Source organism: Phocoena phocoena, chromosome 9, assembly GCF_963924675.1.
Source record: "Phocoena phocoena chromosome 9, mPhoPho1.1, whole genome shotgun sequence".
Taxonomy (NCBI): Eukaryota; Metazoa; Chordata; class Mammalia; order Artiodactyla; family Phocoenidae; genus Phocoena; species Phocoena phocoena.
The window spans coordinates 104,498,097-104,522,962 of record NC_089227.1 but is presented as its reverse complement, the minus strand read 5'-3'; the positions used below and the strand labels follow the sequence as shown (position 1 = coordinate 104,522,962).

Below are 24,866 nucleotides of genomic sequence, written 5' to 3'. Positions count from 1 at the left end.
CGTGTGGGCTTTCTCTAGTTGCGGAGCGCGGGGGCTACTCTTTGTTGCGGTGCACGGGCTTCTCATTGTGGTGGCTTCTCTTGTTGCGGAGCACGGGCTCTAGGCACATGGGCTTCAGTAGTTGTGGTGCCAGGCTCAGTAGTTGTGGCACGCAGGCTCAGTAGTTGTGGCTCGCGGGCTCCGTAGTTGTGGCTCACGGGCTCTAGAGTGCAGGCTCAATAGTTGTGGCATATGGGCTTAGTTGCTCTGCGGCTCCGCGGGATCTTGCATCAGGGCTCGAACCCGTGTCCCCTTCATTGGCAGGCAGATTCTTAACCACTGTGCCACCAGGGAAGTCCCACAGCATTGTTATAAGTGAAAGATGACACAGGAGGGTCAGAGAAGGAAATGTGGCTGTGGAAGCGGAGGGTGGAGTGATGTGAAAAAGGGACCATGAGCCGAGGAGTGCTGGCAGCCTCCAGAAGCTGGAGAAGACAAGCAGATTCTCCCCTGGAGTCCCCAGAAGGAACACAGTCCTGCTGACACCTTGATTTTAGACTTCTGACCTCCAGAACTGTAATATAATACATTTGTATTGCTTTAAGCCACTAAGTTTGTGGTGATTTGTTACAGTAGCAATAGAAAAATAATACAGTCCTTCTGAAAATTGAATTAATCATCTGGTAGAATCAAGTGGAAGAACTATTCCATGTCACAGAACAAAAGAACAAAGAGAAGGAAATCACTAATGCAATAATAGACATGGACTACAGAGCTAATATACCTAGTCTAAGTAATAGACATCTAGGAGAAGAAAAAAGAACAAGTAGAAAAAAGTAAATAAGTAATAGAAGAACTTGTCAGTGAGCTGAGGAAAGACTTGAGTGTACATTGAAAAGGTCACAGAGTCATAGGCAAGATTATTAAGCAGGAAATAAACAGGTCCAGAGTTATATGATTCACGAATTCCAAGAATAATGATGATAATAATAAAGATTTACAAGCTTTCACATAGAAAAATTACTTACATAAGAGAGAGAGACCAACATCAAACTTCCCTTTTATAACCTGTTAAGGATTATTAAATAATCTTAGTAGTCTTAGGGGGGCAGGGAAGATTGCAATTAAAAACTCATATATTTCCAAAGATGTCATATATCTATTAGGGTACAAAAAGACATTCATTTATTTATTCATTTTATAGCTGTATATTTAGTAACTAGGTACTATTCTAGTCATTAAGGATATGGCGGCTTCCATATCATTGGAAAACTTTAGTAATAATCTCAAACTAAATATTTTTAAAATAGTCTCAGCACAGTCCAGGACGTAGGAGGGGTGAATGGAAAGCAGTGAGAGAATGGTTTTAAAAAAGTGTTGTGAAAGCTTCACCTTGGTGTGGAGTAAGTTACCTAGTAAGGTTTCCCTGTGGGGTTAGGTTGAAAAAAACATAAGTCTAAGTATGTGTGTTAAGAATGAGAAAGTAACCACTGAAGTGTCAAATTAACATGGGTAAAAGAATAAATAGAAATTCCACTTGCTAGGAAAAGAAGAAATAATGAACAAAATAAAATAAACAGAAATTATGAAATTACATGAAAGAAGAAAGCACCAGTCTTCATAATAGACGAACTTGGAGATGGCAGAATTCAGTCCCTGGATGTCACTGTTGAGCTGCTGGAAAACCCACTTTGAAGCCCACTCGGTGTGTAAACTTCCACTTACATGAAATTATTTTATTTTTTAAGGTACTTTGAGTTGAGTTTTCTGACTCAGCAGAAAGCATCCTAATAATACCCCCCCATTTCACAGATGAGAACACTGAGGGTCAGAGAAGCATAAACCTAAAAGAAGGAACACTTGAGAGGAGAAAACCATAAAAAAATTTTGAAATTTAGCAGACCTGAGAGAATTTTAGAAGTAACTAATTTAGCAGACCCAAGAATGCTGAATCCTAGGCCATCTGTGCTTGATTTATATTCCAGAATCCCCTAAAGTCCCCAAAAGTGGTACTACCAGACACCTATGAAAGTGGGGATAAAGTGGAAAAAGTTAAGATAAGGAGGATTGGTGAAAAGCCTGCTTATGAAACGATTTGATCCCCACCTCTTTCCCCTCCATCCAGGGTACCGGACCACTGCCTCTTCCCCACCTCAGCAGTAGAGGGAGGGTAATTCTCCAGAGAAAGTGAGGCTGTGGCCTGGGCACAGATTGGAGGAGTGGAGGATGGGATGAGTGCTTACAAACTAAATGTGTGAGCTCCCATCTCCCATTACCTGGGCAGCCAAACTTTAATACCCCAAGAAGGAGATCAGAGAGTCTTATCTGGGGAATCTGGTCTACCCAGGAGGACAGTCTCACACTCTGCTAGCAGTTGGGTGTCCATGAAAAACCCAGCTGGATTACCCAACAGAAAGTCTTGTCAGGTGCCACCCATGCAATCTTAGAGTTTCAAATGATCATTTTTAGTGCTTCCTTCTTAAATATGAACAGATGACTAAGCCTTATCATACTTAAGAGAAAAAGCTCTCATGGGAAAGTAGGGGCCAAAACAAACAAACAAACAAACAATAAAGAACACTAAGGGGAGACGGAATATGCACAGGATAAGCAAAAAGTAAAATCTATCATCAGTATCCTGGGAGAGACTGAGATTGCATCCATGAGAAGGGCCAGGATTCCATTAAAAATGGAATAGCTAGTGAACAGAAAGGGCCTCTTGAAATTTAGAAATGATAATGTATCTAAAAGATTGGAAGTTAAAGAAAATAGGTCAACAGTGACAACCATAGGGAAGAGTTAAGAATAGTAGAGGACCATTTCAGGAGATCTAACGTCCAACTAATAGAATTCCAAGTGGGGAGAGGAGAGAAAACAGGATGGAGGAAATGACAACATCAAGAAAATTTCTCAGCTCTAAAGAACAAGAACTTGGAGATTGAAAGTGCTCACTCAGTGCCCAACATGGAACATGAGAGTGACTCACCGACACTGGGACAAAGGCCGACACGTTCTCTCAGGGAGAATGAGAAGCAGTTCACACTCAGGCCCAGGAGGAAGAAGAGCTTCAGACTTCTCAGAGCTGACACTGGAAGCTGGGGGGCGGTGGAGCAGTGACTTCACGATTCTGAAGGGTAATTAATTTTGAACTAACTAATAAAGAATAATAAACTCGTAAACACTAAATAAAAAGGTTCCCCTGCTATTTCTTGATTTTCCAGCATTAAGTTAACTATTACCTGACAGCTATGGAAGATGAGGGTTTAAGTCCCTGTAAACCACACACCTTTTCATTCCTCATTTATAGTTTTTAAATATAAAAAAAAATTTATATTTAACCAAATTTTCATATTCAGACTTGTATAGTTTCAAAAAAATTGCCTCCCATTCACCTTTTCTTTGTAAGCTTCTGGAGGAAATAAAGACATTTGGGAGGAAGGTTTAGCTTCGAACTAGTAGTAAATGCATAAAAAACTAAGCAAATGTAAAAATAGATTAATTCTGGGGGTGGGAAGAAGAATGTTATGGAAGAAAGGAAAGCTAATCATAGTTTATTACATGGGTAAGCGGCAGAATTTATATTGTAATAATGTAGGCATTGAATATTGCTGTAACCAAAATTACCAATACAATGATATATGAAAGGGGGGGATGAATGTAAAGAAAAGCGTTAAAGACACTGAGGGTCATGATGCAATGATAAAAGGTGTGATTCATAAGGAACACGTTACAGTCTTAGAGGAGCCCCCAAATCTTATCAAATACAAACGCATAATGAAAAAATTCTTAAAAACTGAGAAAAAACTATTCAGTCAAAGTACAGTTGTAGTGGGGGATTTAAATTTGTCCATTTCAGAATTTAGCAGATAAAATAGAAAGAGTATGGACATATACAAACCAGTGAAGAATCAAGCAGAAAATATGAATAAGGTGTACATGTTAAAGTAACGATGGGAAAATATTTTTTACCCATCATATTGGCAAAAATTCAAGAGTTACAACATCCACTGCTGGGGAAGAGATTGGAAAACACAGATCTTCCTTGACTTACGATGGGTTGCGTCCTGGTAAACCCATTATAAGTTGAAAATATCTAACCTACCAAACACAGCTTAGCCTGGCCCCCCTTAAGTGGGTGCTCAGAGCACTTACGTTAGCCTACAGTTGGGCAAAATCATCTGACATCAAGCATATTTTATAATAAAATGTTCATAGAAATGTAAATTATTATAATAACTTATTACAATATATCACAGTATTTGGGGGGAAGTAACTTTTAAATATCTCTTAGAACTCTAAATGCTCATATCCTTTGACTCGGCAGTCTGAATTTTGAGACTCTGTCCTACAAAAATAATAGAACCAGAAAGTACTGGATGTTCATAGAAAAATGTTTGTAGTGGCAAAAAATTGAGGAAAAGCTGAATATTCATAAATGGAATAATTCTGAATAAAACTGAAGGACATCCATATTCTGGAATTATTATTCAGCTGTTAAGAAGTTGAGACTGTCATTGTGGACATATCATTAACTAGGAAAGCAAGTGGTGAAATAATGTCTGATTTGACCCATTCTTATAAAATACATAGTAAAAATCATGAGTGTGATTTGTATGTATGTTATGAGTATGTACAGGAAGGTGAATAAAACCTCACCCAAGCTTTTGACAGTTGTTGCGTTAGGGAGGTGGGATGAAGAGGAGGAGATCTTGATTTTCTTTCACTTTTTATAATAAGCACATGATGCTTTTGTAATTAATGAAAAATTAATAATAGATCAAGTAAGAATTTTACCAGAGTCAAAAATTTTCTAGGAAACATGTAGTGTTTAATCAGCAAGAACTTGGAAGTTTTAAGGAGTAAAGAAATGGATGTACTTTTCTGTGAGTCACAGCAGCCCTTGTTTTCATTATTAGTGATCAGGATTTGCAGTGTGTTTTTTAGTATTTTCATTAACTGTGAGGGCTGCCTGTTCTGGGGTTCTGTTGTTATGTTTCTGAAATGTTTTTGCTTTTGATAGGACTGTCTTCATCAGTGGAACACAATATAACGGAGTTGGAACAAGAACTTGACAATGTAAAGACTCTTAAGACAAAATTAGGTATTGTACATTTTTTTCCTTGACTTATGTATTGGTCTTGGTTTCTTATTAAAGACTTTACTGTAGTCTGGAATATTTTTTAAAATTGTGAAATCTCTATGTTACAAGCTCTCAGTCTGTCCAAAGCCGTTAATAAAGAATGTCTTTTAGTTTGGAGAGAGGATGAGCACGTATTTATTCACTTTATGTTGTTGTTGTTTTGTATGTGTACAAAATGACTTTTCAAAGATGATGATGTTCCAAAATACCACTCCACTATCTTTTCACTTGTATTATTTCTGATAAGTAATCTTCTGTTATTCTTACCTTTTAATGTCTTATTTCTTTGTATTTATCCTTCTTGAGATCTGTGGCACTTCATGAGTGTGTGGCTTAATGTCTTTCATCCACTTGGGAAATTGTTGGCCATCATCTCATCAAATATTGCATCTGCTCATTCTCTTTTATTTCCTCAGATTCCAGTTATACATATGCTAGACCTTTTTACTCTTAAATCTTTTTCTTTATTTTCCCTCCTTTTTTTGGGAAAATAAGTAAACTACTTTATTTGCAGAAATCATAATCAGTTATTTAAAAATCCCTTTGGAATCTACAGAAAAAGCTAGAATGACTTCAATTTCCATCATTATGGTAGCTCTCTGACATCTTCATACACATTTCTTTTTAAAAAATTAAGTTTGATCCATCTTTTCCAGTTGTTCATGACGTAAGGATTGGTGTGTTACAAAGTAGACCTTTGTCACTAGAAACAGAGATTTGCTTCCAGCCTTTAGGAAACTGGAAGTGTTTGCCTTTAGGATGTGGGATTAGAGGGGATTCTTAACTCATGTTACCTGATATTTCCAGATCTCTATCAGTGTGTAAATCTATCATTATAATAATATGTAAATTTTAAAAAGAAATACAAACATTACTGTATTTTCAGAGTAAGCTGTATATCCACAATATGTTTCATCAATAATTGAAACGTCTTTACATTGCTAAAATTTGAGCATCACAGGATTGAGCTGTTTAATGTAGCAAACTGATTTTAAAATTCTGATTTTTATAGTGTGTGGAGGAAAATTAAAAATAATTTATGTTTTTAGGAAAAGATAATTTATGTAAGAATAATACGTACTGTTTGTATTAGTAGGGAATGAAAATGTGAATCTGGGGAGAAGTTTTGGAAATTACTGAAACTTTTATTATATTTTGTTTTTCCTTCTAATAGAGAGGCGCAAAAAGGCTTCAGCATGGGAAAGAAACTTGGTGTATCCTGCTGTTATGGTTCTCCTTCTTATTGAGACAGTAAGAATTTATTTGCCTAGTTAAATAAAGCAGATTATTTTTTATTTACTTTAGCATTTGTGTATGGCAACTCCCTCAGCTAAATGGTTTCAGGTAAACTGGTTTTCTATCAACAGGATTAAAATCTGTCTACGCTTTTATTTGTAAAAACTCAATAGAGCAAAAAATGAAATTAATGGTAATTTTGAAAAGTCCTCACGATTATCTATTTCCTCATAGAAGCAGGAAATTCATTCTTTTGTTTCAGTTGAAAATTAAGAAGAGACAAGGTGTTGCAGATACCCTGATCAAACGCTGTGATAAGATCTGAAAATTATATTATTAAATTAGTTCTGATAACATTTTAACCATTTTTTAAATATGTGGAGTTGTGGGTTCCAATTGGTAAAATCGGTTAATAAGTGGATCTATATTAATAGCTTTTTTCTTAAGCTTTGAGATTATAGTACTTTGCAGAATTTTTACGAATTTATTCTGGAGTTTTTATAGTCTCATTACTTCAGGTTTATATGTAGAGTTTTGGTCTTGACTGCTTTTCCTCTATTCTGAAGCATACATTTGGTTGGTTACTTAGATTTTAATGTTATGTGTATTGACAAAATTGAAATTCAGAACTGATGGCTTACTTTTTGTGTTGTAGTCCATTTCGGTCCTCTTGGTGGCTTGTAATATTCTTTGCCTGTTGGTTGATGAAACAGCAATGCCAAAGGGAACAAGGGTAAAGTAAAATGCTTTAAAATGTCTTTCTTTTGCAAAAGTATTCTGTGTGTATAAACTGAGTGTTTCAAATAAATAAATGAAAACATTCACCTTTCCGCATATATATACTTCAAGTTGTATGAATTTCTTTATGCAGTGAGCTTTCATAAACAGTGTTCCTAAACTATGTTTTTTGTTTCTGATTTCTTATTTTGGATTGTCTGGCTTTTTATCAAGTATCAGAGTTTCCTTTTACACTTTGTATCAGAGTTTATCTTTGTTTTACTGAAATTCGTATTTGTGATCCTTTAAGAAAATGTATATTTTGTGAAATAGTGAAATATAAAGAGTTTATTACATGGATTCGTTGCGTTTGCAAAGGATCCAAATATGTGGTTTTAAGGACTCATGCCTCAAAGGAGTCATTTTATGAACTTGAGTCAAAATGTTCAGTTGCTGGAGGAGAGTCAGATATACATCTTTTCATGAATTAACTTAATTATTTCTCTTGTTTAAAAATTCATGATTTTATTAAGTTCCGTCAATTAGTCTATTTAAATATATTCTCCATATGGAAGGTAGTTTCCGCTAAATATTCGTATATGGCATACTTTTTCTAGGTGTCTCTATAAACTTTTGGATACTTAAAGTAGCATTTAAGTTTTGACATTTTATTACACTTTTCGAAGTTAGCACCTTTGCCATCTCCCATAGAGATGACTTCAAAACTCTTCCAGACTTTTCATGCTTTGGGGGAGGGAAAAATTTTTCCTTAACCCTTTCTAGGATCTTCTGGCTGGTCTAAGAATTAGATTTACGTGAGACAGATTAACAGGAGAAAACAGAATTTAATTACGTGTATGTGGGAACCCGGTAAGAATAATGAGACCCCAGGACAGGTTGGGCAATTGAGGCTTATATTCCATCTAAGAGAAGGAGAAGCGGGTAGGAGCTTGGGACTTCAGGCGGGAGGAAGGCAATTCACACAGAGATGGAAAGCAGATGTTTGGTAAACAGAGGGGACCCAGAGAGGCCTTTGGTTTCCAGGTCTTGCGGGTTCCGTCTACCACACTCAGCCAATATACTCTTTGTAGCTGTCTCCGGTGATAGTGCTCTGCCTGGACCAGGCCCTTCATCTGAATTCTGAATTCTTTTAGGCAGTTAAGGGGTGAGGTGGGGGTGGTGCTAAAAAGAAAGACTTACGAGTCTTCTGATCCTAAAATGATCCTTATGCCAGAGAGACACCTTTTGGGGTGCAGATTTTGCTTCTCTACATGCCGCTTCTCTCTCTGAACCACACGATACACCTTTTCTCTCATAGAAAAAAGCCAATGTTTATCTTAACTCCTTTCCTTCAGTCAAAGATGAAGATACCCTCTTCTTTCAGAAGCTGATTCTTTCAGCAATATTCTCAGTTTAGCTCCCTGCCCCCAGCCTCTTCAGGACCTTGTGCCATCTCTCACTGCCATGGCCTCTCCACCACTGCGAGCCTGCCAGCTTGCTTCAGGTCTGTCATTCCACTAACAAAAAACAGCAGTGAGCAGTCCTGCTCCATCCACAGCCTTGTCGTTGTCTTTTGTTTAGACCGAAATCCATTGATCAAGCAAAAGTCAACTACTGTGTTGACTTCTATCCATTTTTTTTTTTTTTTTTTGTGGTACGCAGGCGTCTCACTGCTGTGGCCTCTCCTGTTGCGGAGCACAGGCTCCGGATGCTCAGGCTCAGCGGCCACGGCTCATGGGCCCTGCCGCTCTGCGGCATGTGGGATCTTCCCGGACCGGGGCACGAACCCGTGTCCCTGCATCGGCAGGCGGACTCTCAACCACTGCGCCACCAGGGAAGCCCTCTATCCATTTTTTAACCCATTTTCTTATACCACATACTAGGTGAGGCCCAAGCCCTGTGGTACATTTTTGTACCATTCCTTTCGTGCATAGTACAGAAGGACTTATATGTGGTATGCTCTTTTTATGATTGTGTAAATAAATCAGATCATCTTAATCTTGCCTGTAGGCCTTCTCTTGAGACAGAGAATATTTCCAAAGTGTTTTCCATCCCAGTTAATAAGCTTTCTGTTAGCATTATTCATTTTTTCTTCAAAAGATTGACAAAAGTTCATAAATTCTTTGTCCATTACCTTATTTATATATGAAATTTCCGTGGTATTCTGACTTCTTCATGCCTATATTAGATTATGTAAATAATATGTGATATTATTTATTGGTTTATTTTATTATTAAGCTGACTTTATATTCTTAATTATCCTGGTATATCTGTTAGATGTAATTGAAGCTGATAGCAAAGTAGTAGTTTGTATTCAGAGAGTTTCTTTAATTAGTAAGCTTTGAAAACATTGTTCCTACTTCAGTAAGAAATGAGGTTTTGCCTGTTCTGGCCTCGTTAATAAATATTACTTTTTCTAGTTGTTTTGTTAAGTTCTAGATAAAGATAGGTTTTGAGAATAGGTATGATGTTTAGGGAAAAATTTATAGCATTGCATTTGGAAAATCTGTGTTAATTAAATCCCTGAATTCCCAAGGAAGATTTAGGGAAAGGAAACTTTCAAGAGTAGTAACAGGATATGTGCATTCACTTTCTTTCTTTGCTTACCTTCCTTTTGACATATTTTAATTGTATAGTTTTTATATGTTACCTCAGTGTTCAATTATTTGTTCTATTCTTATTATACTATTTTTTAAAAATTTCTTCCAAGAATATTTAGGATTTAACAATAAGCATAATCATATCATTTTGATAAGTAACTTAAATTACATTTGAGATAAATCAGAAATGTTTTGAGCTTGTAAAAGTGTTAACACGTGGTTGAATTAGTTGATGAATTCAGTCTCGTCACATTTTATTTTCCTTTGAACGTCTAGATGTTACGCCAGGGTATTAAACATTCCTAATTTCAACTGTCCTATATTTATGAGACAACAATTTTAGGGAAACCAAATATAATAGTGTCATTGAATTCTGAAAAGTGTTTTTTTTTCCCCCCAGGGGCCTGGAATAGGAAATGCTTCTCTTTCTGCTTTTGGTTTTGTGGGAGCTGCACTTGAAATCATTTTGATATTGTATCCTTTCTTTAACTGAACTTCTGTCTGTTAACAAGTTTTCTGTCTAGTTTTCTGGGACAGTGGTAATTTACTAAGACACTCTCCTGGAGGAAAAAACAAGTCAGTCTTCCTCAAGCACTCCAAGTGGCATTTTGTTTTGTTTTTCCTTTCGGCCTTAAGACATTTTGGAGACAATTGAGAACTTAAGGAAACAATTCTTTGGAGAGTTTTTCCTTGATTCTCACAGCTATCTTATGGTGTCCTCTGTTGTTGGTTTCTATAGCCTCCGATTTTTTGGAAACTTTATTCCCAAGAAGGATGACACAACGATGACAAAGGTAAGGTAAAGTCTTAGGTGACTGTGCCTCCCTTTTGCCTTCCAAGACAGACTGTTTTATTTAGTAATCGCAGTGAATGGTTCATTTGCGGTTCTAGGTATTTGTTTGTAAGTTGCGTAAACACACGCACTGGAAGATTTTCAAAATGCTGAATGAGTGGGAAAAGGATGTGCTCTGTTTAATTTGGATGGCATCCATTCACTTGTAAATGCATAGAACCGCAGAGCTTGTTAACTAGCTATAGACGGCTCCTGAAAGGACTCTTTTTCCTACAAAGAAAACGTATTGCTAATGAGTAACTTTGATTGTGCTGACTGTACTTCAGGGAACTTGTTTGAAATCTGAAGAACTTAGTTGCTACAAGTAGTAGAGACAAAGTATTTCAAATTTGAATAATTAAAGCAAGACGGAAGAGTTCTATTCAGAAACATTTTGTAGTCTGAGGCTAATTTGACTTTCTACAATATGTCATTGGCTTTGGAATAACAAAGGCTGTTATCTTATATAGTGACTGCATTTGTAAAATATTCCCACAGGCTGACAATGAAGAATAGCAAGAGCTGCTGGCTTCTTTTCTTTTTTATTATATATTCCATATTTTCAGCTTATTCTAAAGGGGAGAAGTTATTTTTATATATCTTTATCTAAAATGCTATGGCTTCTTGAGATACTTAGCATCTAGTTTAAGTAATCATAAGTACTAAGTAGTATTTTCAGCATCTCTTACTTAATATGAAAGAATAAGTATAGGATACAGTGAAAATTACTAGAATTTAGGTGTTTTGGATTTCTAGCTTTTTGGTATTAAATCTTATAATAGTTAAACATATTAGAAGTAGATATCTCTCTTGAGCAGTAGTCTTGGCTTTAAAAGTAGAGTCAGAAGTATTAAAAATATTAATTAATACTTGTTAGGCAAACCTTTTTGAAATCATCAACCTCAGTCAATAATGTAAAATGCGTTATCTGAGGTGTGAAGTAATTTGTGTTCTGTAACTTTATATTTGTGTCAGGTACTGTAAATATCTTCTAGAACTCACAGATAGAACTTTAAGTGTTTGTAGAAAAGTTTCTATTCTCTTTATTTTCTATATTGAATTGTATCATTCAGAAGTTAGCAAAGAACAGTAGGTAACTGAAATGTCCAGTAACTTGCCAGAATGTGAATGGATTTTATTTATCCGTATACTGTGTAACTGCCCTATATTCTTTCTGATTTCTCATATCAGATCATTGGGAATTGTGTGTCAATCTTGGTCTTGAGCTCCGCACTGCCTGTTATGTCAAGAACACTGGGTAAGTTTAAATGAGAACTTTTCATTTAAAGTCAGCACCTTTTTAAGTATCAAACTTCTTGCTAAAGTTGTAGTTTCTAAACTGTTTTTCAAAGAGATCACTCTTTGAAATATATTATTCCCTCCCACATTATTTTATGCATTTACTTCTGTAATTCATTTATATACAGAACTGTACCAAAATAAGTACTTTTATCAAATAAAGACCACTTATTGTCTCAAGTACTTAGAAATAGTCCTTGTCCAAACAATAGACTTTATTTTTTTCATTGACTAATTAAGCTTTGGAGTCCTCTAGTGAGGAAACTGTGATTTAAAAAAAAAAAAAACCAATATTTAATGTCTAGAAGATACTAACCTAATTTTTTCCTACGCGAAATGTTTTTAAAAATGTGTAATTTAGTATGTGGTTTAAAAAATTGAGAATGTGTAACACTTATTTTAAGCTGCTTTATGTCCAGCTTTATGTCCAGACTTGAAAGCAGTAAGATCTAGGAGAGCACACACTGATTTAAAGGACATCCTTTAGCTCTTCAGCTTTTTACTGGCTTGTCATTTATATAGTTTTCTTAATTTTTCAATTCACAGAGAATTTTGGTCATCATTTAAAAGTAAAATATTTCCACCTTGTCATTGAAATAGTTGAATAAATCTTCCTTCGTTTGGTGTTCTTATCTTTTATAAAGCACTGTTGCAGACTTTATCCTCAGTTCTTGGCTAAATATTATTTCAGACAAAAATTTCCACTAGGCAGTTTTGTTCCGTTTTCTAGACTTAGATTTTGACTTGAGTGTTCACAGATGATTAGAAAAATCCCATTATTCAACCTTAGCAACATGCTTATGACAAAGATTGCAAGTAACTTTGAATTGCTTTTGTTTTAGCGCTTATGTGGCCTCCATTATTTATTCAAGGCCCACAGCTGTCGGGGATGCAGGCTGTGCCAGGAAGGGTATAAGCTTTGCGGTCATCTTCATAATGCTTACAGAGAAGTTCATGTTTTAATACAAGTGGAATCTAAATGTAAATGTAGAAGGGACTGCCGTTCCGCAGACTAATACAAAGCTCATTTACTTAGAGGTCTTATTTCTTTTGTGTTTGCATTACAGGACTTGTTATCATTTTGACATCTGCTTATAGTGTGCTAATCTTGAAAATGCCATAAATATACACTTTAGTAACTTGATTTGTAGCTAACTGTGATCGTTTGTATTATGGCAGTCCAACAAATAATTTCTGTGATATTATAGCCAACCTACCATTTTATCATTTATGAAATTCACTGTGCTCTGTTATTTAAGATTAATTGTTAATAGTAATATATAGATTTTATGGAAGAAAATTACATGCTGAGTACAGTTTTAATACAAAGAAAACAAATTAATGGCAAAATGTGCTTTTTGAAGATCAACAAATTAAATTCCTGAGTAGTTTGCCATAGAGATAAATAAAAAGAAGAAAAAGAGAGATGGAACAATTAAAATGCAGCTAACAAATGCCTGGACCCAGCTGTCCAAACAGGATTAATGGAGTGCATTAGGGTACAGTGAGTCATGTGGTGCTTTGCAAAATATCAACACGCACTGCACTACATGTTATGCCCAGTGGCACTGAATAGATGAAAAGAAATAAATACGTTAAACAGATTCATAGAGGCTTTTCACAGTATTAAAAAAGCAAATTTCTAGACTAAAAGAAAAAGCTTTATTTTAGTATTATGGGAAATGCAAACTAGAGAGTTACTTTGTAATGCCTCTATTAACCCTTTAGAATTGAGTCTTTGATTTTAAGAAGATAAAATATAGAGAATTGTCATGAATATTATCCTAGTGTATAACGGGATTTTGATTTACTAGCTGAAAAGCTTATAAGACTAGAATAGAGGATGTATTTAGCAACCAAATTCCAAGCTGTGAAATTTTTCACTCTTTCTCATTGCCTCTCACAAGGAAGTCCTGACCCTTAGGATGCTCTCATTTGCTCCTGTGAATTCAGCCAGCGTTCTCAGTTAAATGAGAAATGAAGGAGCAAGGAAAATTATAATTTATCTGTATAAGTGCAGTTTTTCTCTTATTTTAGTAATTTTTAGTGATGATTATAACTTTAATTGTAAATTGCAAGTGTATTGAATCCTGTATAAAATAATTTGGTGATATTTTTGCTTCAAAAATGAAAATGTTTTTTAAAAAATTTAATTTGCCAACTGCTGTTGCTGCATCATTGGTATAAACTGTAGCTTTAGACTTGAATACCTGGTGTGATATGACAGATTTATTACAGAATTCCTCTGAAATAGCTTCTTATATTTAAATATGGAAGATTTTATACTAATTAAAAAATTACCACTAAGTAGATTTTACAAGCATATTACTTGCCACAAAGAATTAGGTTGTGAGGAGCATCTTGGCTATGTATTTGTAGCCAAATATAATTAATATCGATGATAGTTGTGTTGTCCATTGGAAACACAAAGAATCTGTGCGTTACACTTTTTATTTGAAATCTTTAAGACCTTTTAAAACTGATGCCATGTCAGTGGATATGCTTTCCAAAACGTTGCTTTGCTGCCTGTTTAGTGTTCAGTTTTGAAAAATCCAACATTTGGGGGGATATGATGTCCTTATTTTTAGCAATCAATTTACTCTTTGGTATAATAGACTCTCAAGGTGATTAGAGGAGATGGTTCACAAAGTGAAAATGGAACAGGCTCAAACCTAATAAATTATCTATAGAGGCCCAGACTTTTCTATAACAAAATATTTTAAAGGCAGCAGTGAATTTTGTGAGAATAGATTTTGCGAGATTGCTGACATGTTCTTGGTTATGCTTAATCAAGAAACAACTGAGAGATTGACAGTTTTTACATTATTCTTTATTTGAAATCTCCTTTAACAGGAAAAATTTTCTCAGATGCAACCAATAGACTTCGTAATACTTTTACTAATTTCCATTTTGAAGTTATTTTTATAGTTAGTTGTATTTTCATCCTGAAATTCTTTCTGTAAATTATTCAAGGCCCAAAAGCAGATTTTTTTTTAATACACTTAAAACAAAAAACACTTAACCTTTCAAATCAGCTTGGATCTATTTTTAGTATTTCCATGTATTTCTCATCTGGGTCCCATATAGTCCATCATCTTGCAGGATTTAAAGTGGATTATTCTCTTTTGTTCCTTGAAGAAGGGACTATGTTTAAAAACTGATCCTTTGCAGGAGAGGTCTTTATTTGGGTCTGTAAATACACTAGTAATCTTTACCCTGAGCTTTCCCTCTCCAGTGTGAATCAGAAATAAATGATACTTAGACATGACAAATGTGAAATTGAAGTATAAATCTTAATATATATTCCTAATTATGGCTTTGATGTAAAAATAATTCTAAACCCTGTATTGAAAATTTCTCCACAAAAAAATTGTATGTGACTTAATTATATTCTGTTACATTGCAGAGAGTAATAAATGAGTGGTAAAATTAACTTTTGATTGATTACTAATGTTCTTATACCTGACCAATAAATTTGTTTATCTAGTTAGGATTTTTAATTATATAGAAAAAGTATTCTGTGTCAGATGTCTGGAAGAAGTCACAGAGTCACTAATGCTCACTCCCTCAACACCCTCGTTCCCAGTGTCCACTTGTCGTGTCCTTCTGTTGCTGTGCTTGTTTCAGAGCACATAGTCCTTCTTGCCTGAGGAAATGTCGTGTTGGCCACATATTCTAAATAACTTAGCCATCTGTTGACATACATTCAACTCCCTTAAGTTTTGATTTGTTATAAAATATTTTTCATATGAAATTAATTCCAGTTAGTATTATTTAGTTGGAGGGAGCCTTAAGATACAATTTTTTTAATGTTAACAATTAAAATGTTACAATTAAAACTAGAACGTAAACTACAGTAAGGGTCTTATTTACATCAAGAATCAAGACCCCCAACCTGGCTGAGAATAGTTAATAGTACACCTATACGTGGCCAACTCTGAGACTGATTAACAGGTTATCTCCTTATTTATAGAAAATTTTATTTTTAAATTAATTTTTAAGTATGTACATGAATAACTTCTAATTATGAGGAATATTAAAAACAGAGAGGCTCAAATTCCTTGTGACCACCACTTTTATTTTTATTTATTTATTTTTTTAACATCTTTATTGGAGTATAATTGCTTTACAATGGTGTGTTAGTTTCTGCTGTATAACAAAGTGAATCAGCTATACGTATACATGTATCCCCATATCCCCTCCCTCTTGCGTCTCCCTCCCACCCTCCCTATCCCACCCGTCCAGGTGGTCACAAAGCACCAAGCTGATCTCCCTGTGCTATGCGGCTGTTTCCTACTAGCTATCTGTTCTACGTTTGGTAGTATATATATGTCAATGCCACTCTCTCACTTCGTCCCAGCTTACCCTTCCCGCTCCCCGTGTTGTCAAGTCCATTCTCTACGTCTGCATCTTTATTCCTGACCTGCCCCTAGGTTCGTGAGAACCATTTTTTTTTTTAGATTCCATATATATGTGTTAGCATACGGTATTTGTTTTTCTCTTTCTGACTTACTTCACTATGTACAACAGACTCTAGGTCCATCCACCTCACTACAAATAATTCAGTTTCATTTCCTTTTATGGCTGAGTAATATTTCATTGTATACATGTGGCACATCTTCTTTATCCATTCATCTGTCGAAGGACACTTAGGTTGCTTCCATGTCCTGGCTATTGTAAATAGTGCTGCAATGAACACTGTGGTACATGATTGTTTTTGAATTATGGTTTTCTCAGGGTATATGCCCGGTAGTGGGATTGCTGGGTCATATGGAAGTTCTATTTTTAATTTTTTAAGGAAGCTCCATACTGTTCTCCATAGTGGCTGTATCAATTTACATTCCCACCAGCAGTGCAAGAGGGTTCCCTTTTCTCCACACCCTCTCCAGCCTTTACTGTTTATAGATTTTTTGATGATGGCCATTCTGACTGGTGTGTGGTGATACCTCATTGTAGTTTTGATTTGCATTTCTCTAATGATTAGTGATGTTGAACATCCTTTCATGTGTTTGTTGGCAATCTGTATATCTTCTTTGGAGAAATGTCTAATTAGGTCTGCCCATTTTTGGATTGGGTTGTTTGTTTTTGTGATACTGAGCTGCATGAGCTGCTTGTATATTTGGAGATTAATCCTTTGTCAGTCACTTCATTTGCAAATATTCTCTCCCATTCTGAGGGTTGTCTTTTTGTCTTGTTTATGGTTTCCTTTGCTGTGCAAAAGCTTTGAAATTTCATTAGGTCCCATTTGTTTATTTTTGTTTTTATTTCCCTTACTCTAAGAGGTGGGTCAAAAAGGATCTTGCTGTGATTTATGTCATAGAGTGTTCTGCTTATGTTTTCCTCTAGGAGTTTTATAGTGTCTGGCCTTACATTTAGGTCTTTAATCCATTTTGAGTTTATTTTTGTGTATGGTGTCAGAGAGTGTTCTGATTTCATTCATTCACATTGCTGTCCATTTTTCCCAGCACCACTTCTTGAAGAGACTGTCTTTTCTCCATTGTATATTCTTGCCTCCTTTATCAAAGATAAGGTGACCATATGTGCATGGGTTTATCTCTGGGCTTTCTATCCTGTTCCATTGTTCTATCTTTCTGCTTTTGTGCCAGTACCATACTGTCTTGATGACTGTAGCTTTGTAGTATAATCTGAAGTCAGGGAGCCTGATTCCTCCAGCTACATTTTCCTTTCTCAAGATTGCTTTGGCTATTCAGGGTCTTTTGTGTTTCCATACAAATTGTGAAATTTTTTGTTCTACTTCTGTGAAGAATGCCAGTGGTAGTTTGATAGGGATTGCATTGAATCTGTAGATTGCTTTGGGTAGTATGGTTATTTTCACAATGTTGATTCCTCCAATTCAAGAACATGGTATATCTCTCCATCTGTTTGTATCATCTTTAATTTCTTTCTTCAGTGTCTTACAGTTTTCTGCATACAGGTCTTTTGCCTCCTTACGTAAGTTTATTCCTAGGTATTTTATTGTTTTTGTTGCAGTGGTAAATGGGAGTGTTTCCTCAATTTCTCTTTCAGATTTTTCATCATTTGTGTATAGGAGTGCAAGAGATTTCTGTGCATTACTTTTGTATCCTGCTACTTTACCACATTCATTGATGAGCACTAGTAGTTTTCTGGTAGTATCTTTAGGATTCTCTATGTATAGTATCATGTCATCTGCAAACAGTGACAGTGTTGACTTCTTGTTTTCCAATTTGGATTCCTTTTATTTCTTTTACTTCTCTGATTGCTGTGGCTAAAACTTTCAAAACTATGTTGAATAATAGTGGTGAGAGTGGGTATCCTTGTCTTGTTCCTGATCTTAGAGGAAATGGTTTCAGTTTTTCATCATTAAGAACGATGTTGGCTGTGGATTTGTCACATATGGCCTTTATTATGTTGAGGTAAGTTCCCTCTATGCCTACTTCCTGGAGGGTTTTTATCATAAATGGGTGTTGAATTTTGTCGAAAGCTTTTTCTTCATCTATTGAGATGATCAGATGGTTTTTATCCTTCGATTTGTTAATATGGTGTATCACATTGATTGCTTTGTGTATATGGAAGAATCTTTGCATTCCTGGGATAAATCCCACTTGATCGTGGTGTATGATCCTTTTAATGTGCTGTTGGATTCTGTTTGCTAGTATTTTGTTGGGGATTTTTGCATCTGTGTTCATCAGTGATATTGGCCTGTAGTTTTCTTTTTTTTGTGACATCTTTGTCTGGTTTTGGTATCAGGGTGATGGTAGGTAGACTCGTAGAATGAGTTTGGGATTGTTCTTCCCTCTGCTGTATTTTGGCAGAGTTTGAGAAGGATAGGCATTAGCTCTTTTCTAAATGTTTGGTAGAATTCCCCTGTGAAGCCATCTGGTCCTGGGCTTTTGTTTGTTGGAAGATTTTTTTTTTTAAATAAATTATTCATTTACTTATTTTATTTTTGGCTGTCTTCGGTCTTCACTGCTGCACGCGGGCTTTCTCTGGTTGCGGCGAGCGGGAGCTACTCTTTGTTGCCGTGCATGGGCTTCTCACTGCAGTGGCTTCTCTTCTTGCAGAGCATGGGCTCTACGCTCACAGGCTTCAGTAGTTGCAGCACGCAGCCTCAGTAGTTGTGGCTCGTGGGCTCTAGAGCAGAGGCTCAGTAGTTGTGCACGGGCTTAGTTGCTTCATTGCATGTGGGATCTTCCCAGACCAGGGCTCGAACCCATGGCCCCTGCCTTGGCAGGTGGATTCTTAATCACTGTGCCACCAGGGAAGTCCAGGGAAGGTTGGTTCAGTGGGTTGTGTGGGCTTACCGGTGGAGGGGACTGGTGCCTGTGTTCTGGTGGATGAGGCTGGATCTTGTCTTTCTGGTCGGCAGTACCGTGTCCGGTGCTGTGTTTTGGGGTGTCTGTGAACTTATTATGATTTTAGGCAGCCTCTCTGCTAATGGGTGGGGTTGTGTTCCTGTCTTGCTAGTTGTTTGGCCTGTGGTTTCCAGCGCTCGAGTTTGCTAGTCGTTGAGTGGAGCTGGGTCTTAGCGTTGAGACAGAGATGTTTGGGAGAGCTGTCGCCGATTCATATTACGTGGGGCTGGGAGGTCTCTGGTGGTCCAGTGTCCTGAACTCGGCTCTCCAACCTCAGAGGTTCAGGCCTGACAGCCGGCCGGACAAGCAAGACCCTTTTGGGAAGTCTGAGGTCTTCTGCCAGCATTCAGTAGGTGTTCTGTAGGAGTTGTTCCACATGTAGATGTATTTTTGATGTATTTGTGGGTAGGAAGGTGATCTCCACGTCTTACTCCTCTGCCATCTTGAGGTCCTACTGACCACCACTTTTAATACCAATCCTCTCTTTAGAGTTTCCAGGAACCAATTTGATATGTCGCTTTTAAAATCTTTTTCTGTGTGTACACACACACATACTCGCGCGCGTGCGCATGTGTGTACGCACGCACACGGTGCACTCTGTAGGAAATTTAAAACTCTCACCCGGGTATTACTTTGTTTCTGATGGGCGTTCTTGTTTCTTCTTTGACTCCTAACTTCGGTGAGCCATCCAATAGGAGTTAAAAGCGGAAAAGGTTTTGAACTCATTTCTTCTATCGGAATTCAGTCAGCTGAAAATGAATTTCAAACCAAGATACTTAATTATCTCTTCCTGCTCAGGTCACCAGTGACTTCCTGGTTGCCCAGTCGTGTAGATTTTGTTTTTATCTTAGTTGCTCAGTAGCACTTGCTGTTTGTAACCCTGCTTCACAGATGTCTTCTTTCTTAATATCTGGGCACCACCCCCCTTTTTTCTCCTTCTCCTTCTCTGGCTGTTCTTTAGCTGTCTCTTCTACTGCTTCTCCGCTTCACCCACACACTTGTCCCCAGATGCACACCTCTAACCCACCACCCACCCCTGAGCTAGGAGCAGATAACCCTGCCTCTGTACTCCACGTGTTGTCCTGCAGCCATCTCACATTGGTCATTTCCACAGTGTGACCCATACATGCGTGTACATGTGTGTGTGTCCGTGTGTCCCTCCTTCCTTCCCCCCATCCTTCCCTCGCTCCCTCCTCTCTCCTTTTCTCCCTTCCTCGTACTTCCATCCTCAGGCACTTTCTATTCAGTATGCCAAACCAGAAACTGGGGAGTTTGTTAGATGCCTCCACCTTCCTGTACCAATACCTAATGGCACTCCTCATTTTCATCGTGTTAATATTTCTCATATTCACCCCTGCCTTCCCATTTCCCTTATTAAAAAAAAAGTGCAAAGAATCAGACTTGTTTAGCATCAAAGCAGAGAGCTGAGTATATGATTTTATTTTAATATTTCATTGTGAGGGAATGTTCATGAAGTGGATTCTAAACAGGTGTTCTTTTCTTTAAGGAGGGTAGGGTAAGAAGTGAAACCAAAGCAAAAGAACCAGGGAAGTATTTAATTTTCCAAATGAGGACGTGATATTGAGCGATACTCTGGAAGCCCCATCTCAGGAGATTTTCTCTAGGACGAGAGTAGGCAGTTACCATCCATTGGCGGTCTTAAACTTTCACTTGTTTTAAAATTAGCACTTCAAGTTTGTTCTTGGACGATGATTATAATTACCATTCATTTAATTTTAATTTGTATTAACATTCACATACGCTAGTTCATCTGGACTACTAAGTTAAATTGCTTCATGGTAGGACAAAATGAGTTGGTACCATGTAAATAGTCATGACTAAAATTGATGTGATATTTGCAAATGCACTTTTCCATTTCCGGGCCCATATTGGCTCACACTGTTCCCATGGTCTTCTCTCAACCTTTCTCTGCCTGTGCAAGTCCTTCCACTCTCTTAGGCCAGGTTGCATCCTCTGTCGCATGTGAAGGTGTACCAGATTCTTGTTTCAGCCTAGTGGTATACGTACCTATGTGGATTGACTTTCTCAAGGGACTTTACATTTCTTAAAGGGCAAGACCAAATTTTATGCATCTTTTTATCCCTCACAGTCCCTAGTTAATAAATATCTGTGATGTCATTGGATGCCACCATGTTGAATGTGGACTGTATTCTCAGAATAGATGAACCAGGATATTCTAGGTGTCCTGCTTCCATCCTGGTTGCCTTTATTTCCATGTTCCAAGCTTTTTTTTTTTTTTTTACCAAGTATGCTGGTTGTATTATTTTAAAAGACCCTTACGATAATAGGCAAAGTATAGAAACAACCCAAGCATCCATGACAGATGAATGGATAAATAAATTGTGGTTCATACATACAGTGTCATATCATTCAGCTGTGAAAAGGAATGATGCCTAAGTGAAATAAGCCAGTCACAAAAAGACAAATACTGTATGATTCCACTTATATGAGGCACCTAGAGTCATCTAAGTCATAGAAAGAGAAAGTGCAGTGGTGGGTGCCAGTGCCTGGGGGACAGGAAAATGGCGAATTGTTCTTTAATGAGAATAGAGTTTCAGTTTTGCAAGATGAAAAGAGTTCGGGACGTTAGTTGTACAACAGTGTGAAGGTACTTAACACTTCTGAGCTGCATACTTAAAAATGATTAAGGTGGTAAAGTTTATGTTATGCTCGTTTTACCAGAATTAAACAAAAAAAGAAAAAGGTATGAAGCACTGACACACGCTACAGCGTGGATGAACCTTGAAAACATTGTGCTGAGTGAAATAAGCCAGACCCAAAAGGTCACATAGTGTATGGCTCCACTTATATGAAGTGTCCAGAAGAGGAAGATTCATAGAGACAGAAAGTAGATTAGTGGTTGCCAGGGACTGGGGGCAGGGGTAGTGAGGAGAAACTGCTAATGGGCAGGGGCTTTCACTTTCAGCTCATGGAAATGGTTTGCAGTTAGATAGAGATGGTGCTTACACACATTGTGAATGCAGTAAATGCACTGCATTATTTACTTTAAAATAGTTAATTTTATGCAGTGTGAATTTCATCTCAATAAATTATATTTTTAAGAAAAGATCTTTACACAGTAGATAGTAAATATTGATATTTGTTCTCTTCCCTGTTTCCTTGACATGGTAATCTAATCCCAAGGGCTAAATTTTTATTTATTTATTTGTTTATTATTTTAGTATAGCTGGCATACAATATTATATTAGCTTCAGGTGTACAGCATAGTGATTTGATGTTTATATACATTATGAATTGATCCCCATGATAAGCCTGGTGACCATCTGTCATGATACAAAGTGATTGCAGTGTTATTGGCCATAGTCCCCATGCTGCATATTATGTCCCTGGTGCTTATTTCTTTTATAACTGGAGGTTTGTGCGTCTTAATCCCCTTTACCTACTTCACCCACCCTACCACTGCCCTCCCCTCAGCAACCACTGTTTGTTCTCTGTATCTGTGAGCCTATTTTCATATTGTTTTGTTTTGTTTTCTGGATTCCACATATAAGTGAGATCATATGGTATTTGTGTTTCTGTGTCTGACTTATTTCACTTAGCATGATACCCTCTAGATCCACCCATGTGTTGCAAATGGCAAGATTTCAGGTTTTTTTTATGGCTGACTAATATTCCATTGTATGTATGTGTATATATATATATATATATATATACGTATATACATATACATATACATATATATATCACATGTTCTCTATCCATTCATCCATAGATGGACACTTAGGTTGCTTCCATATCTTGGCTACTGTAAACAATGCTGCAGTGAACATTGGGGTGCATGTGTCTTTTTGAATTTGTGTTTTGCTACTCTAGCGTCCCTTTCATTTCCGTTTGCATGGAATATCTTTTTCCATCTCTTTACCTTCAGCCTGTGTGTGCCTTTAGATCTGAAGTAAGTTTCTAGTAAGCAGCATATATTTGGGTCTTGTGTTTTTTCATTCAGCCACCGTATGTCTTTTGATTAGAGCATTTAGTTCATTTACATTTAAAATAATTATTGATAGGTATTTATTTATTACCATTTTGTTAATTGTTTTCTGGGTTTTTTGATAATTCTTCTTTTTTTGTTCTCTTCCCTTGTGATTTCATGACTTTATTTAGTGTTATGTTTGTATTCCCTTCTCTTTAGTTATTGTGTATCTTTCATAGGTTTTATGTTTGTGGATACTATGATGTTCCTATATAACAACCTGCTATGTATATAGCAGTCCATTTTAAGTTGACGGTTGCGTAAGTCTGAGTGCATTGTAAAAGCACTACATCCCACCCTCCCTCCCCATCACACTTTATGTTTTTTTTTTTTGCGGTACGCGGGCCCCTCACTGCCGTGGCCTCTCCCGTTGTGGAGCACAGGCTCCGGACGTGCAGGCTCAGCAGCCATGGCTCACGGGCCCAGCCGCTCCGCGGCACGTGGGATCTTCCCGGACCGGGGCACAAACACATGTCCCTTGCATCGGCAGGCGGACTCTCAACCACTGCGCCACCAGGGAAGCCCCACACTTTATGTTTTTGATGTCATATTTTACATCTTTTTATTTTGTATATCACTTAACTATTTATTTTAGATACAGATGATATTTACCAGTTTTGTCTTTTAACCTTCATGCTAGCTTTATAGGTCGTTGAGACACTACCTTTACTATATGTTTGCCTTTACCAGTGAGATTTTTTTTCTTTCATAATTTTCTTGTTTCTAGTTGTGGCCTTTTCTTTTCCCTTTAATGAAGTCCCTTGTTAAGCCAGTTTAGTGGTAATGAACTAACTTTTTTAGCTTTTGCTTGCTTGGGGAATTATTTCTCCTTCAATTCTGAATGATAGTCTTATTGGTTACAGCAGCGGTTCCCAACCTTTTGGGCACCAGGGACCGGTTTTGTGGAAGACAATTTTTCCATGGATGGGGGAGGGGGGTGGGATGGTTCAGGTGGTAATGCGAGCGATGGGGAGCGGCAGATGAAGCTTCGCTCGCTCACCTGGCACTCACCTCCTGCGGTGCGGACGAGTTCCTCACAGGCTGAGGACCAGTACTAGTCCACGGCCTGGGGGTTGGGGACCCCTGGGGTGGAGTGTTCTTGGTTGTAAGTTTTTTCCTTTCAGTACTTTCAGTATATCATACCAATCTCTTCTAGCCTGTAAAGTTCTTGCTGAAAAATCAGCTGAACTGTAGGGGTTCCCTTGTATGTAACTAGTTGTTTTTTCTCTTGCTGCTTTTAAGATTCTCTCTTTATCTTAAACTTTTGACATTTTAATAATAATGTGACTTGGTGTGAGTCTCTTTGTGTTCATCTTGTTTGGGATCTCTGGACCTGGATGTCTGTTTCCTTTGCCTGGTTAGGGAAGCTGTCAGGCTGATTTCTTCAAATAGATTGCCTGTCCCTTTCTCTCTCTCCTTTTTCTGGGACCCCTGTAATGCAAATGTTAGGATGCTTGATGTTGTCTCACGGGTCCCTTAAACTACCCTCATTTTTTTTAAGTCCTTTTTTCTTTTGGCTCTTCTGATTGATTTCTGCTACCTAGTATTCCAGTTTGCTGATCCTTTCTTCTGTATCCTCTCATCTCCTGTTGATTCCCTCTAGTGTATTTTTCATTTCAGTTATTATATTCTTCAATTCTGATTTTAAAAATGTATATATATATCTTTTCTATTTCTTTTTTTAAATTCTCACTGAGTTCATCCTTTCTTCTCCCAG

At 37.0% G+C, this 24,866-nt stretch overlaps 1 protein-coding gene across 2 annotated transcripts in view; it reads left to right on the top strand.

Annotated features, from left to right (window-relative positions):
• Positions 1-24,866, top strand: part of LMBR1 (limb development membrane protein 1) — a 135,906-nt gene that overhangs the window by 93,396 nt on the left and 17,644 nt on the right. For both annotated transcript variants that reach the window (XM_065883484.1, XM_065883485.1), the window contains 6 exons: positions 5,000-5,080; positions 6,294-6,370; positions 7,011-7,088; positions 10,073-10,146; positions 10,376-10,466; positions 11,696-11,762. In XM_065883484.1, coding sequence (XP_065739556.1) covers positions 5,000-5,080; positions 6,294-6,370; positions 7,011-7,088; positions 10,073-10,146; positions 10,376-10,466; positions 11,696-11,762 — 468 coding nt within the window. The remainder of the gene's footprint in view (positions 1-4,999; positions 5,081-6,293; positions 6,371-7,010; positions 7,089-10,072; positions 10,147-10,375; positions 10,467-11,695; positions 11,763-24,866) is intronic.